General features: G+C 43.7%; 2 protein-coding genes across 6 annotated transcripts in view; one reads left to right on the top strand and one right to left on the bottom strand.

Annotated features, from left to right (window-relative positions):
* The window catches only part of LOC107188882 (putative oxidoreductase GLYR1 homolog), a 39,618-nt gene that overhangs the window by 9,285 nt on the left and 17,662 nt on the right, over positions 1-12,671 (top strand). The window lies entirely within an intron of this gene.
* Positions 4,258-10,999, bottom strand: LOC107188859 (leucine-rich repeat and immunoglobulin-like domain-containing nogo receptor-interacting protein 3). 3 transcript variants are annotated; one of them, XM_015577242.1, is made up of 4 exons: positions 10,251-10,999; positions 8,054-9,867; positions 7,538-7,820; positions 4,258-7,187 (listed from the first exon to the last, which is right to left on the bottom strand). In XM_015577242.1, exons 2-4 carry the CDS (start codon positions 9,856-9,858, stop codon positions 6,528-6,530), a joined length of 2,748 nt encoding a protein of 915 aa, XP_015432728.1. In that variant the 5' UTR covers positions 9,859-9,867; positions 10,251-10,999; the 3' UTR covers positions 4,258-6,527. The 3 variants fall into 3 exon arrangements, with proteins under 3 accessions (XP_015432728.1, XP_015432736.1, XP_015432745.1); XM_015577250.1 differs by having other exon boundaries at positions 10,255-10,999; XM_015577259.1 differs by lacking the exon at positions 10,251-10,999 and having other exon boundaries at positions 8,054-9,994.

Genomic DNA, 12,671 nt, shown 5'->3' with positions numbered 1-12,671 from the left:
TGAAGGAATAAGAGCAAGCGTTTTATTAGGTTGGAAGAATCTAAATGGGCTGTCTCAGCATGATACACGGTTACTGTTTGTCTCTGTTACAGTTACAATAGTATTCATCCACTGTATGGTGTAACACATTTTATATAGAGTAGGTCGGAAAAAAGTCGCCGTAAATTATACGTCTAATATTTTAGTTCTATGTATATGATTGGAATAGGTGTCAACACATTGTCGACCGCAGGAATTGTGCCTGACTATATACAGGGTGTCCTAAAATGATGGGACAAGGCGCAACATGTACATTCCTCATGCAAATATAAATCGAAAAGTCCTTTACCGTTTTGTAATCTGAAGCTCCAATTCCGAGATATTAACAGTTAAACGAACTCCAATCAGCTGAGCGGTCGGTCACGCGTATGTGTAGACAGTCTAGCCGCAAAGGCCAGTCAGCCGGGTCGCGCATACGTGTGTCCGACCGCTCAGCTGATTGGAAATCGTTCAATTGCTAATATCTTGGAAATGGAGCTTCAGATTACAAAGCGGTAAAGGACTTTTCTATTTGTATTCGCATGAGGAATATGCATGTTGCGGTTTGTACTATCGATTTGGGACACCCTGTATATACTCCCGTTCACAAGTATTGGAACAGTTATCGAATATGAAGTAAATGTAATAAAGCATTACGAAATTCTTGATGGTTTGAAAGAAACATTATTTAGAGAATATTAAAACTTAACGACAAAACTTAGGTCAATATAAAGTAGTCAAAGGGGCTCAAAATATAGTTTCCACGAAACATCACATTTTTCTATGTATGTATGCGTAGTAACATTCTTAAGTTTAAGCACCTATAAAGTGTGCAAGTAGTTTCAAGTAATAAAATAATGATTATCCTGTATATCATCGTAACTTACATAAAATGCACGAAAGTAAAAATGTGTTACACAATTTGGTATTTTTTTTTAATGCGGTAACTTTTAAAACATACTAGTTTATACGATGGTACACCATCAAATTTACAAATATATCGAATATTGTCGTGAGAACAATGGAAACAGTTGTTATGTCCACTTTGAAGGAAAGAAAAGTATTCTCAAAATTTTATTGCCACGCCCTGCATGTAAGCATTCATAAAATTACTATCAACATCATATTTTATTTTCGACTGGGTGATGTTATTGTAAATATAAGAAATGTACCACAAGAATGAAACACATTTATCATGTCTATACTAAAAGCGCACAATGTGTCGCTAAGTGAAACGGCTAAATCTCTCCGATTGGTCGGCAATGTGTTAATGAACCATGTGTATATTATTTTCATTTGTCTATGTATGCTATAAGGTTATACTAAACTTGGTTTTCATCTGACGTGTAGTTTATTGATAAATTTATCTCAATGATGAACTTAACAAAATCACGGTGAAAAAATTCAGCATACTTTATTTAAGAATTCCATAGAATGACTATAAGTTGGAAATATTAATTACTAGACTGCGAATGTTTATGCAAATATGGATCTTTAACATTTAGAGGACGAGAATTATTATTAGGCTCCAGAGGGGTCGCTTAGTTTTCGTAGTATAACATCATAACAAATATATAAAAGTTCTAACGCGAAAATATAAAAAGTTATGAAAAAATCCGCCCATTCTTTAGAAGGTTATAGATTTATTTATGGACTAAACAAAATTTTTTTTATTGTAGTGAAGTTTCTGTCGCCAACCCCCCCCCCCCACACACACAAAAATAACAACCGTACCAGAATTCATTAAACTTTTTAATACATTAAATTTTAGACCATCATGTATGCTATAAATGCATAAAATCCGCAGTCTACTAATTATAATTTGTCCCAGGGAAAACTTTTATTAATACACTTTGAATTGGGGTGCATCCAATTCAGAAATTATACGTAGTTTATTCTAAAAATGTATCGTTGTCAGAGGGAGTAGCAATTGAACGCACGCAAAAGTATCCTCCCAAAATCGTCATTTATTTTATACAAACTTATCAGCAGCAGATTAATACTTCGTCGAGATCTTATTATAATGTTCACTCTGTTATGCACAGATGTAATGAGTTTTTTTTTTTTTTTTGTGAAATTAGGTGCGTGCTTTTTTTACCACTTACCAGAAAATGATTTCGAATGATAAAATTTCGAAGCTGTAGTCATAGAAGCAACTGTAAACAATCCCTTTGTGGAACATTTTATTGCTTCAGTTGGAGGTTTTTCAGTCGATGGTCGACCCTTGTAATTTTTATAAGATCAGTTTGTGGCCCACTTGAGAGCGTTTAATTCAATGCCTTGGACAAAACTAGAATACTCCTGAGAGGGTTGCCCTGGTATAGACATATTACTTCTGTGAATTATAAGTTCCTCTTTTCTGGAAGCAGTAAGCAACAGGTAACAGAAAGTTTCTTCGTGTTCCTTTAGTGGGAACAGGGCTTAAGAAGCCTAGGGGTTTTTCAAAGGAATGCAATAAGAAATATTCTTTTCCTGGTTCTGGCTGCGGAGACTCGGGCATTAATAGATTTTAGGAAAAATTCAAAAAGAACCTTTTCTTAAATAAAGCTTCCTTAAGGCTTGTTTTCATTTAACATCGACACAAAAATAGCATTAGGTAGTAAGAATACGTGTATTACCTTTGTTCCATCGGATTCCAGGTTCAGAATAAGACGTATTGTATGCAACCCTGTTTGAATATTCATTATGTCATCGAATTCAAAACAACTAATTTTGATTAATTCATATCACAGATTTATTTTCTACTTCTGTGTATTACGAAATGCTGCTCGAAAAGGAACAAAACGAGATTATGAAACTTGTATTTTGAAACATGTTACATAACACATGCTTTTTCGCTTATTATTCTATTGCAAAGCAACTTAATTAATATTCCACATTTTTCGTCAATTTTTATCAACAAAAAAGCTTATCAATTAGTTGGATTCTTTAATTCCTAGATATTATTTCTTTCTACTATAGAATATTATTCGAATAAAATTGTATCCGTGCCTAACAAGTAACATCACCAGACGAAGAGTTCATCGAATTTCCTCTTATTATCTACTTCATGGAACTCATGTCTTTGGTGTCTTTTGTCCATACCAAAGGAAAATTGAGCTAAAAAAGACTAGCACGCATAAAAATTCCCAACAGTCCGAACAATTTTTGTTTATGATATAGGAATTCAAAAATTTATCACGGTAGTTATTCCTTTAACCCTTTCATTCCCAAATTATTTAAAAATTACCAAAAAAATATTCTGCTATCAATTTAACATTTTGAAACCGTCTAATGCCGCTTTTCATTCGTAGTCATTGAGTACCTTTTTTACAATTATCACAAATATATATAATAATAATTCCCATTATAGTGTTATTATACATAATGAAACCCAATTTTTCTTACCCTTGATCAATAAATCCTCTTGAAAGAAATTAGGGTTTAGTAAGTTTCCGTTCAGCTTGTACCAATGCTCAACACCTGAATTCCATCAATAAAAAAAGGACAAATAATGTCTTATTTTACCGATAAACTTTTTTAAATGTACATTCAAATCTATGCCATACCATCTATACAACACTAAAGGAAATATATACTCACAGCTTTGAAAAAATGCACGACACTAACATTTTATTGTATAATTTAAAATAGGTAGCCATATGACAACAATGGGAATGAAAGGGTTAACATACTTGAATCTCATAGATCCCGACTAAATTCGTTCCATACAATATCTTACCGTAAAAATCGATGTCTATCTTCGAACAAGAAATTACGTCGTCCATTATAGTCGCAAAATTACACCTAGTCGGCAATAGCAGTAAAAAATATTAAAAAGAACCTGAAAGTGACCTCACGGTCTCCGCAACCGAGGATTGTGCAAACAGCCACCTTGTACCTTCGACCGTGCAAGAAACGAGTCTCTACACGTAGACATAATTCAGGAACAATTACATAACTTTGGTTCATGTTTATACTATATTTAGTGTTATCCATCGCCACGCGATTTACAATCAGGAATCATCGCTCTTACTCTCTCTCTCTCTCTCACACACACACACACACACACGCGTAATCAGGAATCATCGCTCTTACTCTCTCTCTCTCTCTCACACACACACACACACACACACACACACGCGCGTACAATCAGGAATCATCGCTCTTACTCTCTCTCTCTCTCTCACACACACACACACACACACACACGCGCGCGCACACACACACACACACGCACGCGCGCACACACACACACACACGCACGCGCGCACACACACGCACACACACACACACAGTCGAAAAATAATTCACTACGGGTTCGCAGCCACGCGTGGTGTCTTGTGCTCTTCGTCACCTCTTGTTCTCTCTCTCTCTCTCTCTCTCTCTCTCTCTCTCCTTCTCTCCTTCTCTCTCGTTATACACAGAGATAAATGGCCGTTAAGATCGGAATAGATAATTGAAATAGCAACGAGCCGCAGTTCTTCCCCAGTCGGACGAAAGATTACAGATTATCTGAATGAGTAAAGCTGTCATCCTACGGAACGAAACGCACAGAGAAAAAACATATATTTTCCGCCCCGACATATCGAACTCGTTGTTCCGACAAAGCTCACGGTTAGACTGTTCAACGGGAATGTACAATAACCGGGTCCCTTATTTCTTTCTTTTTTTTTTCTTTCGTCGAAAACCACAATCGAATCTTCGAGAGAAGCTCCTCGACTCGGTTTCAACGCGCACTCGTCTAACAATAGGGAGGAGGGGGAAGAAAAAAAAAACGTAATCGTTCCCGACTAGACAGCTTAGGTCTATTTAAATGGTAAATTGCAGAGTCATTGTCGTACCTTCGCGACGACGATTATCGTGATCAGAATATTCCTTCTATTTAACGCCCTCGAATGGTCTGTAGGCACGTCTCCGTCGAATCGTTTCGACCGAGTCGCCTGGGGTTGTTTCCATTTACTCCCATCGATTAACAAGCAATGATTTTTACGAGTCGAATTGAAATGAAAACTACCGTGTATTTCTTTTTTCAAGCATCTACACATCTCGCGGTTATAAATTCTACCACCGAATAAGAGATTTAATAAGTTCGTGATGCTGATCCCGGAAGACGCGCGCCTTTTCCAGGTAAAAACTTGAGCTTCATCGCGAACTTTTCCGTGCATCGATTATACGATTCTAACTTGAGCGTTTCGTAATTACTTCGTCGCGATGAAACCTGTGAGAGATGATGGGTCGCATGATCGCCAAAGCTTTTACGTCGAATTTCGTAGCGGATATATGGGTATAATGTTACGATGACATTAAGTACGTCCTTTAGCCCCTCAAAATGACAGGGAGTGTCTCTCTTTTTCTTTTTAAATAATTATATATTTCTACTGTTCGAACAAGTTTGCATTTCACTAAACAGGGAAATAGGTTGAAAGATCATCGGGAATGGTGTCCAGAGATCGTTAAAGAGATAGATGAAAAAATTAGCGATTAATCCCCAACTCTGGACACGTCGCCCTGCGTGTGTTCTCCGATCGGTTCGAGGTAGAGAATGACAGAAAGAGCCAGGATCTAAAAAAATAAAAACACCCGTATCTCTAGTATCGAACCAACGATCCAATCGGTTAAATGTCCAGCGTGTTCGATGCCGATCGCGGTTCAGTCTTTCGTTAAAATGACGCGTTCCCCAAGGACCGAGTCTAATCGCACGCACTCTTATTTACAAGACCCGAAGGAAGAACTTCCTTTCTCTGGATCGATCAGTAAGCCTCAAAAAGGGTGATCGATTCCGTTGACAGCCACATGATATTGCTACCGTTAATGGCCACGCATTTCCCCCCTTGGTCCTCACTCTTTCACTCTCGCCATTCTCGTTTACTTTCGCTCTGGATTTGGTGTGGTAACACTATATCCTCTCTCAGGTAGTCCCTCTAGCGCTCTCCCCTCGAATAAGATCGTCGATCGTTATCAATTACGACGTCGATAACGGATAAACAAGAGCTGGAAGGTGGGGCGGACAGGTTGCAAGGTCATCGTTCTGGTGACGGAAAAAGAGTCCTTGAAAGCTGTCCGCGAATTTTTTTGTTCAACCTTCCTCTTATATTTACCGTACACGACACGACACACACACACACACACACTCGCGCGATATTTATCTCGAGTATAGCCCAGAGTGTGGGTCGATGCTCGTAGGTATATGTGTGTTCTTTAATTCTCTCTCGAAGGTTATTATAACGTACGTGTCCTATTCCCGGTGCGAAGCGTTTTCATAAAGCATCATCATCGTAGAGTCACCCACGTGCAGAAAAGAAATAAAGGTTACCGCCGCTTTTTCGTTGCGAGAATACCATCCCTCACTTACCGATGTAGAGGCACTTCTAAATGTGTTATTATTTCCGTCTCACGATATAATGATCCAGTGTTTGTTTGTGTGTGGCAGTACATTCTCGTGTTAATCGCGCTACGAGAAGCGAGCGGTGTTGTTACATTCATTGTTTAGTACCCTCGAAACACTCCACGGAAACGAATCAATTCGTTTACAGCTTGGTTTCGCGTGGTAGATTCGGTAGACTGGTGCTGGGCGCTAGCAAGCTGAGTACCTCAGCCGTCTGTTTAGGCGGTTTCGCCATCATCACCTCGGTGCTGATCCCGCGGAACACCGGCTTCGCCTGATCCGCGTCCCTGTACACCGACAACGTGCTACCGTCCTCGTCGATGCTATGCAGCATTATCGAATGTGGCATCATCATCATCCCGTTGCACAATGGCGGCGGTGGACCGTCCTCGATGTAATTTATATGGATTCCATCCAAAACGTTACCGCCACCGTGCGGGCTGACCGACGAGAATTCCGTCGGTGTATAATACTCGCTGTTCACGTCCTCCAGGCTGGCGCCGTTCGCCAGATCGTTGATCTTCACCTTGAAATACGCGTCCACTCGTACGGATGGTCCGTCCTCCTTCGGATCGAACACCATCGAGTCGCTCTTGCCGCATGATCCGCTGCGACAGTTGTCGAAATAGAAGCTGGGCAGATTCTCCAAGACCTTGTTCAACGTCTGTTGCTGGTACTTGTAGCTCTCGCGCAACCGCAACACCTGGTGGGCGCTGAACTTTCGTATCTTGTTACGTTGGAAGACATAGTTCTCGCGTACCCAGTTCAGCTGGCTGGTCGAGTAGTCCCGTGCTTTCCTCACCTGTTTTGTTTTTTTTTTTGTTTTTTTTTTCGAACAAGAAGAAACAACGTTCTGTGATACTCGTAAGACGATGCCCCGGGGGCTTCGTGGTGGGCTTGGACTGCGGATCCTTATGCGGACTTTGATTGTGATTTAGATAGTGTAAATTAGAATAAAGAATTTAGTAATGTTTGACAGAATTGTTTGTGAAGTAATTGCATTCTTAGTGTTTGCTAGAGGTTGTATAAGCATCTGAGGTTCGCATAAACATCCGCAGTCTTGTGATCTCTTATCGCGGTGTAATGTTAGGGGACAAAGTCTAGAGTCTAGATTAATCATACGATAAGTCCTGGTGTATGTTATTCCTTTACCTGATCGTAGTACTGATCCCTGATCGCCGTGAGATGGCTCGTTCCGTAGTCTCTTATGTCCCTGATATGCCTCATCTGACCCTCGTAGTTGTCGCGTATCCATTCCACCTGCTGAGCGCAATTCTCCCTTATCCTGTGCACTTGCTGCGTGTAATTCTCCCGCAGTTTCTCCAGCTGTAGGCTCTTGTATTGCTCGATGCTGTCCAGCATCTGATAAATTTGCTTGGCCCGGGGCGTGGAACCGACATGTCTGCAGCACAAACACCAGTTCAGACAACCGCACCTGCAACGAGAAACAGAACAGGCGTTTTATTAGAGCCTTTAGTTTGCTTGAACGATACAGTACCCGCCTACACACGGTTTTATTTACGCGAACCGACGAACGAGACAAAAAAAAAAAACAAAGAAAGAACATCCGGCTTGTGCTAATTGAACATGATACAACCGGCCCCCAGGTGACGTGCATGATTTCATCGATCGAAACGTGACAGAATAACAAAGAGAATGGATACTCACTTAACCAATAGATAACGAAGCAGCTGCAATAGAAGCGTTAAGAGAAGAAAGGCCGTGGCGCACGCGGCCCCTACCAGAATGCTGAGAATCTGGATTTTGTGCAACGTGACCGGATTCATCTGCAAGCTAACATACGTGGTCGCGTTCGCGATCGGATTTACCGCGAAACACTTGTATTGTCCGACATCTTGTCTGAGCAACGTCGTGATGTACAAGGAACCATTCTCGAGGATGCGAACGCGACCATCGTCCACGTACGGTTCATTTTGCTCCCAGCCGTGCACGGCTGGATGATCGACGAACGCGTCGGGAAACGCCGGATCGGGATTCCAGTGCAACACCCGTAGCGTCGGTGTGACCCACGTCAAAGACGGCGTGGGATTCCCGTTGAACTCGCACTCGAGCAGCACCGAGTGCAACAACAGGTACTGCTGCACAGGGGTCGCATACGTCAACAAAGGCGCCGTACAGTTCAAATAACGAAGCGTCTCGAAGACATCGCCGACCTCGTCGATCTCGTCGCCGCACCGGAATCCGCTTTGGAACGCGGTCCGCAGGTGTTCCTTGCTCTGTGCCCATTTCACGAACCAGAACATACGGCAGTCGCAGGCCCACGGGTTCCCCTGCAGCTGCAGCTCGTTCAGAAACGTCAGCTGCGCGACGTTCGCCGGAAGGAAGGTCAAATTGCTGTCCCGTAGATCGATCTTACGCAGGGCCGGTGTACGATCGAACGCCCTTCGAGAGATCTCGCGCAACGGGCTTCTGCTAACTTCCAGAGTCTCCAGTTCCTCCAGGTCCTTCAGATCATCGTTGCGAAGTATCTCCAGCCTGGCGCCAGACAACGACAAAGTGTGCAGCTTTCTGACCGGTCGCCATACGTCCTGCGGAAGCACGGTAATCGGCAGATGATTCAGGCTGAGCCATCGAAGACTCGAGAGGCCCTGGAACGTGGTGCTGGACAAGTGACCGATAGGATTCCCAGAGAGATCGAGATACTGTAGTGAAGTCAAATCGGCGAAGAAACTACGCGGTATTGTGTCGATTTCGTTGTGGTCCAGTTCCAGTGTCCTCAGTCGTGTCAGTCCGGAGAACAAACGTGGCGGAAGTTTCGTGAGCCTGTTCCACGACAAGCACAGTTCTTGCAGATGTTTGTTCGGCCTGAAACTGTGATCCGGCAGCGACACCAACAGATTACCGGACAGATTCAAACGGGCCAACGCTTTCGCCGGGGTGAACGCTTGATAGGGAAGCACCGACAGTCGATTACGCGACAGACCGATCTCCTCGAGTCGATCCAGACCCTGGAACAAGACTCGCGGTATGATGTTTAACCGGTTCCCGGTGAGATTCAGGTACTGTAGTTGGTGCAACGGTTGGAAGACGTCCGACGGCAATTCCGCCAGCCTATTGTCACCTAAGTTCAGATGCTCGAGGAACGTTGTCGCGCGAAACACGCCCGGCTCGATCCGTTCGATTCCGCTCGAGGTCCACGCGAGACTCTTCAGACGCACGGAAGCTTCGAGAGCCGCGACCGGTATGGTAGCGGCACCGACGTGTCTCAATACGACGTTCACGGCCTGGCTCGGCAGACCAAGCCCGAGGAAACTTCGCTTCTCGCAAAGCATACTCTTTCCATCGTCCACGCACTGGCAACCCGTTGCACATTGTACACGCGACGACGACGACGTTGCTTTTGTGCTTCCTGATTGTTCGACCAATTGATCCTGTGTATCCACGAGCTGCACCGCTATGAGGAGAACGATTAACCACCACCACGAGCCCGACGCCAAAACTCGCTCCCTCATTCCTATAACCTGTAACGTGACGAATTCCACGCATACAACCAAGTACTCCCATCTCCTGGTACAACTGTGATCTTCGAAAGATCCAAATCGACGACGATTTTTCTGTGTGTGTAGATATATGTATACGTATGTATATCTCTATTTACACGTCGAAGGCAACGACACTTTTAATCTGTTCCCTATCGACACTTTCACTCTCGGGTACAAGTCGTCAAAGCAACAACACAAAAGCCTTCGGATACAGTCGTTACGATTCTAACAACGGTCGTCGTTTTCGCATGCTCACGCAGCACCACGTGGCATCTAGTTAAACGAAAATGCACGTGATTCTACAAAACAGAGAATCGATCGTTCGTAGAAAAAGCACGTTTCTTTCTCTGATTACTACCTACCTACCTACCGAGGATCGTGGACAGCCCACAAACCGCCCGAGAGCCTGTCTCTCTTTCTCGCTCTGTCTCAGGATCGTGGAACACAACGGTGAGGGTAACCGGTGGGGGAGGGAGGAGACGCCGTGCGTATCTTTAACCGTTCGCAAAAAATCCGGCCCAGTGTCTTATGGATGTACCGAGATTGCTGGTATCGTTGATGGCGGCAGTGGTGTTGCTGCTATAGCCGTGTCGAGCCGGTAACATAATTGTGCGCGCTCTCTAATGGAACAGACTTCGGTAACATAGAGTTCCCGAAAATTGGATGTGAACGGGGCGAAAAAACCTGGTCACCGTTGGGTAAAACGGCAACGAAACGGCGGGTCTAGGTTGTCGTCGTTTCGCGTGTTGGTCGTGAACCGAAGCACACTATTTGGCGCGTGAATGGAGAGGAACATGTGTATACAAGCTGCTCGTGGTACAGAGAGACGTACGCCAAAGGCCACACGCACAGGACACACACGCACGCACCTCTCTCACACACACACAGAGAGAGGAACACCCCCTCTCGTAACCCTTATCCTGGGATATCGTCCTCGATCGGCTTTTATCTCTTTCTTTGTCTCTCTCTTATCTCCGCCTTCTCCACGCGCGTACGGCGGCCCTGTGAATCGTGCGTGTGTGTGTGTGCCGCAGCGACCAGAGTTACTCTCGTTCCGCGTGTCACATGACACACTCGGGCATCGCGACACGACCAGCGTCATCCGTCGCGTGTCAAAGGCAAAAACTGACTGGCGAGATCCGACGATCCGACCACCGTTGACTCTCGCCTCTCCTCGTGGTTGGCTCTCCCCGCGACAGAGGTCTAGATCCGGCAACACCGCTGCCAGCCGCGAGGGAACCCCGCGCCGACGCAGAACCAAGTACGACGCCTTGCCTCTGCGCTGCACGTCGCGCGTGGCGAACGAACCGACCCGACCTAACCGTGGAAAGGGGGGAACCCACGGACCATCGGACGCACACAGAGCCCTACCCCCCTCGATTTCTGCCCGCCGGCTGCACGCTACCGAACCCACCACGATATTATTTTACTGCATCGAACGTGTCCTTTCATCGTACACTGCTCCCAGATTCCTTCGCCACAGTTTGTCCGGAAAGCCAGAATAATCTTTTCTTCTGATCGGTGCAAAATACTTGTCTCGACTTCGTGGTTTAAGCTTCGTTCCCAACGAGGTCGATCCTGTACACTTCCCTGCATGATGTATCCCGACATTTATGAACTCTCGCTCGCAGGAAGTATGAAATATTATATTGGACGGAAACCGTTCCGATGCAACTGTTCGGTTTGTGATATACGGGCGGTTCGATGATGAGAATAGTATCTAACGTCGAGTGGTATAAATAAAAGAGCAATAACTAAAGGTGAATGAAAATCGATCTTCCGCGGGATGCTCGGCGTAGGACGGTTCTTGAGCGTTTCTACGCTACTGTACTCTCACATTCTTCGAATCCTACGACAATTTGAACACCTGTTTTTATACATTTCTTATAATTGTATAGTGTTAGTAGTTTATTATATATTGTATACTTTCTTATAATTTCTTATAATTGGCAGCTTCTTATAATTGTACGGTTATTTATGATTTATCGATTTCATCGCGGGTTGCAAAGCGCGTTCGGGAAGGTATTTATGAAGTCTGCTTCTGTTGATCGATTTATCAGATATTTTTATTAGTATTGTCGATATCGCCTGTGGTCAGTATTTTCAATGAATAGACGTAACGGGGCTGATAAACAGAATCGTATCAGAAAATCGGTTCTTTTGTTTATATAACTCAAGCTGACAGATAACCCTAACTTAGCTTTTGTATTTTTTCTTCTCCTCTGAAATGATAATTGCACACCAAAGGACACGTTTTCAAACAGTAGTCGAAATTCAGGCAACGATAGTTCGTGTACTGAAATGATATAAAACGTCATCAAAAAATGGAGAAAGGAATTTCGTTGGAAAAATGAATTTCGCTGGTATATTTAAAAATATAATAACCTGTTTAACGATTCTGGGAACTTTCTGGACAAGTTGTGTATACATACCGGTCCATGCGAACACGCAGTGCGCCGCTGCATACAACTAATTATCCCTCCGATGCAGACTGCTTCGTCACTGCAGCTTCTTGCGGTATTTGCTCCGGCTAATGTGCAACGAATGCTCTTTTCTTTTCCACCAAACACTAACTGTGAATCATTTTAACAATGCTTCTCACCGCGTAGAAAATACCGGTTTCCAGACGAATATTAACGTCAGAATAAATTAGAATCCACTTTGAACACGATCGTCATTCGGTTTCGAAATTGCTTGTCATAGATCATATTAAATTGCCGATGTTGCATTGAATACAATATACTTTCTTAATTAGGCACTAAAGAAGTCAGAAAGGAGCACAA

The sequence above is a fragment of the Dufourea novaeangliae genome, unplaced genomic scaffold, assembly GCF_001272555.1.
Source record: "Dufourea novaeangliae isolate 0120121106 unplaced genomic scaffold, ASM127255v1 scaffold16, whole genome shotgun sequence".
NCBI lineage: Eukaryota > Metazoa > Arthropoda > Insecta > Hymenoptera > Halictidae > Dufourea > Dufourea novaeangliae.
Note: the sequence above shows the minus strand (reverse complement) of the source record. Positions and strands in the feature narration are given on the sequence as shown.